The sequence below is a fragment of the Calypte anna genome, chromosome 17 (genome assembly GCF_003957555.1).
Source record: "Calypte anna isolate BGI_N300 chromosome 17, bCalAnn1_v1.p, whole genome shotgun sequence".
NCBI classification, from domain to species: domain Eukaryota; kingdom Metazoa; phylum Chordata; class Aves; order Apodiformes; family Trochilidae; genus Calypte; species Calypte anna.
Genome location: NC_044262.1, coordinates 4898606 through 4905242, shown reverse-complemented (window position 1 = coordinate 4905242; position 6637 = coordinate 4898606). Strand labels below are relative to the sequence as shown.

The 6637-nt window shown below is 59.7% G+C and overlaps 1 protein-coding gene across 1 annotated transcript; it reads left to right on the top strand.

Annotated features, from left to right (window-relative positions):
* Positions 1–4709: 4709 nt before the first annotated feature.
* IER5L (immediate early response 5 like) lies at positions 4710–5854 on the top strand. The gene has a single exon (XM_030461251.1). It carries the CDS (start codon positions 4828–4830, stop codon positions 5851–5853), a length of 1026 nt encoding a protein of 341 aa, XP_030317111.1. The 5' UTR covers positions 4710–4827; the 3' UTR covers position 5854.
* The last annotated feature ends 783 nt before the right edge of the window (positions 5855–6637 follow it).

The following is a 6637-nucleotide window of genomic DNA, read 5'->3' as shown; positions in this document are numbered from 1 at the left end:
ATATAGTTTTGTCCCTAACTTATCCAGGGTCTTACACGATGCATTTGACTGTGGTACCAGAGCAGTGACAAAATGGAGTGACAGTGGAGTGACAGCCTTACCCACAGTCCCCTCAATCACTGTGGGGGGGACACTGCTCTGAGGGCTGACAGCTCCTGGAGCCAATATGCCCTGTCTTCTGTCCCCTCCTTGCTGCAGCAGACCCCATGGATCTGTCCTACACATCCCCCCCATGCTGGGGAGCAGCTTGGGGAGCCAGGAAACCTTGAGCTTGGCCAGCACAGGGGAGGGGGAAGCAGAGGCCAGCCCTGCTCTCAGAGCTCAGCCTGAAAACCTTGTCCTGGCTTGTTTCCCCACTAGCTTTGGGTGCCTGACTTGTAATAAGTGAGCCTGAAAAGCAGGATCCTTTTCAGACATGCCAGGCACCCACAGCTCCAACTTGCAGACGCATCTCCAGGGAGTCGAGTTCCAGGTGCACCCAAAAAAACTTGTGTTTCAGCCAATACCCAAATGTCTCTGCTTCCTCGTCTGAGAAAAGCTGGGCAATGCCCAGGCCCAGGCCTCTGAGGCTCAAGGGGAAATTGCTCTCTAGCAGCCAGTCTAATTGCACTGAAATTATGAGATCAAGCAGCAAATTCACGTCTGTGCTCATTGCTCTGGGTGGCAAAGCTGCACCAGCCAGCACCTGAGCCCTGATTGCTGCAACTTGGCTTCCATTGGAAGGGGAAGGAAGGGGTTAAGGAAGGAGAACATTGCCAGTTGGAAGTGCTACCTAAAAAGGGTTTCTCCCACTAGCTGAAGCAAAATGGTTTCTCTTGCCAGCTTGTTTACTCTGCAGCTGAGAGCACTGGACCGCCAGGTTCTGCTGCAGGACCCATGGCTGGGAGAGCAGCCCTGGCACCAGGACACCAGCAGGGTTGGACCCAGTGTAGGACAGCTGCACCATCCCCACCTACAACCCTCCAGACACCAAATCCTCCTCTCTTTTGGAGAAATAATGGGACTCTCCATTTAGTGGCCATTTCAAAGCTGCAATTACGTTTAAACCCAGATGGTTTCAGACCAAAGGTCCCCTACAGCAGCAGAGTCCTTGGAGCCCTCTCCCATGGGAAGAGCACACGAGTCCCAGTGGAGAGCAGGGAATGGGGATGCTAGAGAAGACATAGGGATTTTCCTGGGAAAAGTAAACACCCAACAAACTCATCCTGCCCCAGTTTGGGACTCCAGAGCCAGAAAGAGGACAGGACTCATTATGGTCTTTTTAAAAAGCAGAGCTTAGAGCCATGTGCCAAGCCAGGTATCAGCCAGACTCCTGTCTCTGGGAGATTTTGGAGTCCACTGGCCAAACTGAAGCAGCTCAGCTTTCACAGCCTGACCCAGCTCCAGGATTAAAGCCACCGTGGCTGCAAACAAAACACTCACACCCACCAGGAGATGCAAGCAGGAAGGAGAGAGATCCATGCTGCAGCTGCCATCAGCCTTGCCAGCCACACCGTGGTGCCCGGCAGCCAGCGAGAGGATCAGGCCCGTGGTTTATAGCCTTCATATTAATTACCCAGAGCCTAAATAAGATTAAAGTTTTAATTCCATCTTCATCTCCTAGAGGCTTCTGCTGCACTCTCGGGTTTTCCTGGTGCCACGAAGCTTCTCAGACAGCTACAGCAGAGGGCTCTTCCCTGGCAGCCAGAGACAGCAGCATCTCCTGGTCCCACCAAACAGCCCCGAGGATTCACCCCCCTCTGCACCTCCACAAAACTGGTGCTGCTGCAAAATCCACCTGAGCCTCTGCTTAAAGCCACAACCCGAGGCCAGCAGAGCCACGTGAGGGTTAAAGAGCAGAGGGACAGCACTGGGCAGTGTCTCCAGGCCAGGCTGCAAGCAGGAGTGTGGGGCAGAGGGGGTCTTGCAGGGGCCATGCTCTGCATCTGGCACCATCCATCCTGCCCAAGACATCCCCTAGGATGGGCAATCCAGGCTCTGAGCCTGGATTACAGCTGGAGATGGGCCAGAGAGGCACTTGCTGCCCACACTGGTTGGGTGGAAGATGTGGCAGAGGCTGGCAGGGGCAGCAGCAGTCACTGCTTTGTTTGCCCAGTGCCCAGGAGGCCACAGAAAACACTGTGGGGGCCACAGCTGGGGCTCAGCCCACGGAGCACCAACACCCTGCAAGGGCAGAGCTTTTGATCTCACTGTGTGGGAGCAAGGCCTGGCTCCTGCCACCAAAACACCCAAAGCTCAACACTGCTCTGTGTGATGTGCTCCAACCTCAGCCCTGCTGCACCCTATATTATCTGCACAGAACAGCTCTGGGTATCATCTCCCAAACCTCCATCTGCAGCACAGCCAGGAAGGGTTGGAAGGGAGAGACTGGTGGAGGAGAGGAAGGAGAAAGCACAGTCCCACACCTAAGATGCTGCCCTTTCCCACCACCTTGAGCTACAGCCACTCTCTGGACAGGGTTGTGTTTTTTCTCCACATTCCAGACAAGAAAATCGGGTCAAGAGCATCCTACAAGAGCCTGGGAACACACAGGATGTCATTCCCCCCCAGTTTGCACAGCCAAGGGAAGACTGTGGAGAAGGTTGCTCCACAAGCAACTTTTCACCAGCAAGGAGGACTTTGCCAGGTGCCACTCAGGGGACAATAAGCTGCCCCAGCCTCGCTGCTGTTCCAAGAACCCTTCCACAGGCAGAAAATCCTCCATGGTACTGAACCCTTCCCTTGGGTGAACTTAACCAGGAGGGTCCAGCCAGACTGGGGAGCAAGCAAAGCCCCCAGCCCTCCAAGCATCCCTCCAAAGCCCCAGGTTTTGCACCCCAAAGCTGATAAGCCCTCTGACCACCTTACACGATGGCCTCTTCAGCTTGGAGGGGGGAAGGTTTGCCAGCCAGTGGCCTTCCCACAGCTGCCTGTAGTCACCATCAGGCATGCAAACCAACACATCACCCAGAGCAGACACCCAGCACGGGGGACCCCTACAACCAGTGGGGAACCCCCCTTCCTGTTTCCATACCTTCTGCTTTCTACACAAGATGCTGAAACCCCTCCCCAAGCTCCACAGCTCACAACCCCCTTCCCCCAAGACCCCCTATCCCCTCCCTAGCTGTAACCCCAACCCAAACTCTTACCTGCTGGCCAAGGGTTCTTCCTCTGCGGTGGCACCGGCTTCTCCAAGCGCTGCTGCTCCTTGGGATGGGTCCCTTGGAGTCCAGATCCTTTGGGCAACCAGCACGGGGAGCACCCCCGAGCCCCCGCAACCCCCAGACCCCGCAGCCCCCAGCCCCTCACATCCCCTCAGGGCACCCGCTGGAGCGGGATCCGCTCACCCTGCAGATGAACCACGGTGGGAGGGGAGCCCTTTGGTAACAAAACCCCCTGCGCCGTCCCCACCCCCACTTTTGGGGGAAAACCAGGTGTGATTGGGGCATTCTCTCAGCACTGGCTGAGGCAAGGACTTGCTTCTCCCCGAGGGGAAACACCTGAGCCCGCCAAGCTCGGGCTGGGAGAAACAAGGGGGTTCCTGCTGCGGGGTGCTCGCTGTGGGGGGACGGGGGCAACGGGCAGAGCTGAGGAGCCCCCCGCACCCCTTAAAGGCGGGGGGGCTGGGGCAGCCGGAGGCGGGGGGAGGAACACCGGGGGGGGGGGGGGGGGTGAGGGGTTTCGGGCATCCGGGAGGAGGGGCAGCCCCCAAGGGAGGGGCTCCCAGAAGGTGCTGGGAGGTTACGGGTGCTGCTGACCGGGGCGGTGTCACTGTGAGAGGGGAGCGGGGTCCCGGTACCGGGTCCCTAGGGGACGCCCTCCCGCTCACCTGGGTGAGGGGAGCGGCTCGGTGAGGAGGTGCCCCGGCCCCAACCACCATCATCATCATCATCATCATCATCATCATCATCATCATCATCATCATCATCATCATCATCATCATCATCATCGCCATCATCCCTCCCTGGTGCTCTCCCCCCCTTCCCCGGTGCTCTCCCGTCTCCCGCCACCTCCCCTCAGCCCTTCCCGGGCAGCTCGGTGCTGTCAGCATTTGAACTGCGCCAGAGCCCCGCCTCTCTCCTATTGGCCGCCTCACCCGTCCGTCAGACCCTTAACCGCAACCCGGTTGGGCCGCTAGCCGGCGGGGTGGGCGGGGCGTGGCCGGCTTCGCGCTATAAAACGCGGGGGTTGGGCGGACGGGCTCTCAGTACCGCCGAGCGACAGGTAGCGGGCGGGTGCGGGGTGGGCGGGGCAGGGAACGGGAGGGGGGAGCGAGAGAGAGAGAGAGCGAAAGAAAGGGGGCGGGGCCAGCGTGCGCGCGCGGGGAGGGCGGGCGGGGGCGGCACCGGGAGGGAGGAACGAGGAGGGGGGGGGGTAAGGGAGGGGGGGGGGCGGGGGCGCGCGCGGCGGTGGCTGCACGCGCCGTGCCTGCTCGGAGCGCGGCGGCAGCAGCAGCAGCGGGAGCACCGGCAGCACCGGCGATGCCCGCTCCGCTCCCCGCTCCGCTCCCGCCGCTGGCCGCCCCCTAAAGACACCGCTCTCTGTTTTGTTTGGGGTTTTTTTTGTTTTGTTTTGTTTTAATTTTTTTTTTCCTTCCCCCCCCCCCCACCCCTTTTTCTCCAGCGACCTCAGGCTCTTGTTTTTCCCCCCTTCCCCCCCTCCCTTTCCCCTTTCCCCCCCCTTTTCCCCTTCTGTTTTCCCTCTTTCCCACCCCTCCTTCCCCTCGCTCTTTATCCGCCTTTTTTTTTTTATTTTATTTTTATTTTTTTTAATATTTTTTTTACCACCCTCCCCGGCTGCCGTGTGGATGCGGCCCGGGCTGCCTGGCTGCGCGGGTGGCGAGATCAGATGCTGAGGGGCCGGAGGAGGATGGAGTGCACCCTCGATGCGCAGAGTTTGATCAGTATTTCCCTGCGGAAGATCCACAGCTCCCGCACTCAGCGAGGCGGCATCAAGCTCCACAAGAACCTGCTCGTCTCCTATGTGCTCCGCAACGCCCGCCAGCTCTACCTGAGCGAACGCTACGCCGAGCTCTACCGCCGCCAGCAGCACTACCCCGACGGAGCCCCGCTCCTCGCCATGCCCGCCTGCCCGCCGCCCGCCGCCGCCGCCCCGCAGGAGCTGGCGGGGCTCCCGCTGCCCGCCGACACGCAGGACCGAGAGGTTCGGAGCTGCGGGGCGATGCGGGGCGGTACGGAGCTGCTGGAAGGGTCGGTGTGCTCAGCTAGCCCGGAGCTGCAGCGAGCACCCTGCAGAGACTCGTCCCCGGGATTTTACCGGGTGGCCGGCAGCGCCGGTCCCGGTGGTGGCGGAGGAGGAGGAGGAGGCGGCGGCGGCAGCAGCAGCAGCAGCGCGGCCCCGGGGCTGCTTTATGCCGCCGGGTGTGACTTCGGGAGCGGCGGGGCACCGCACTGTAGCAGCCGCACCACGGTGCTGGATTTGGACACTCACGTCGTGACCACGGTGGAGAACGGGTACTTGCACCAGGACTGCTGCTCGCAGTGCCCCTGCTGCTGCCAACCGGCACCGGGGCTCCTTTCCCCGCCGCCCACGCCGGGCACCAAGCGCAAGTATTACCCGGGGCAGGAGGAGGAAGAGGAGGGGGTGGAGGAAGGGGAGCCGGGGGGAGGCGGGGTGGCGGGCGGCCCCCCCTTCGCCCCGTGCACCAAACGCGCCCGTTTCGAGGAGTACAGCGCCGAGCACCCCCAGGACTCTTCCAACATCTCCAACTTGATCTCCATCTTCGGCTCCGGTTTCACGGGGCTGGTGAGCCGGCAGCAGGCGGACTCGGAGCAGCCCCTCAACGGGCAGCTGTGCAGCAAGCAGGCGCTGGCGAGCCTGGGAGCCTGGACTCGGGCCATCGTCGCGTTTTAGAGAGGAGAGGGGAGCTAAAAAACCCCCCGAAAATTAAAAAAAAAAAAAATAATAGGGAGGGGGGTGTAAAGGTTGGGTTTGCAAAACGGGGGTGAGAGCCGAGGGACAGCGGTTCCAAAGGGGGGGGACCCTGAAACAAAGGAGGGAGGGGGGGGTTGGGAAAGAGGGGAGGGGGGTTGGGGGGTACCGAGGGGTTCGCAGGGGAGGCGGGGGAGGGCAGAGCCACGCTAGTGTTTTATAAATTGTACAATAAAGAAAAAAAAATCTAAGATCTTGGGACTTTATTTTTGCAGAGACGAAAGAGAAAAAAAAAAACAAAACAACAAAACGAAAACAACAAAAAAAAGCAAACAAACAAAAACAAAACAAAACAAAAAAAAAGGCAACAACGAAGCACCTATTTAAATAATCCTCTTTGTGTCCGCTCGGGTTCTCTTTACAGCGGCTTTCCCGGGGCCGGTGCTGGCGGCGGGGAAACGCCACGTGAGAGCCGGGACCCCCGGCCCCCTCCTCACCCCGGGCTGCCCCGCAGGGTCCCGCCGCTCCGGGGCCGGCTGCGTTCAGGGTGCGGGGAGAGGAAATCCGCCGCTACCCGTTCGTGCGTTTCGTTCTAGATCTAAAAAAACCAAAACAAACAAATAAACAAACAAACAAAAAAGGCAGAAATGCAAACATTGCAACTTTCCTCCTAGAAGAAACGTGTGCGATGTGACTTCTCCTTCCCACCGCTTCTGCAGGGTAACGCTGGAGGGTTACAAGAACTGAATTTGGGGGAATAAGAAGG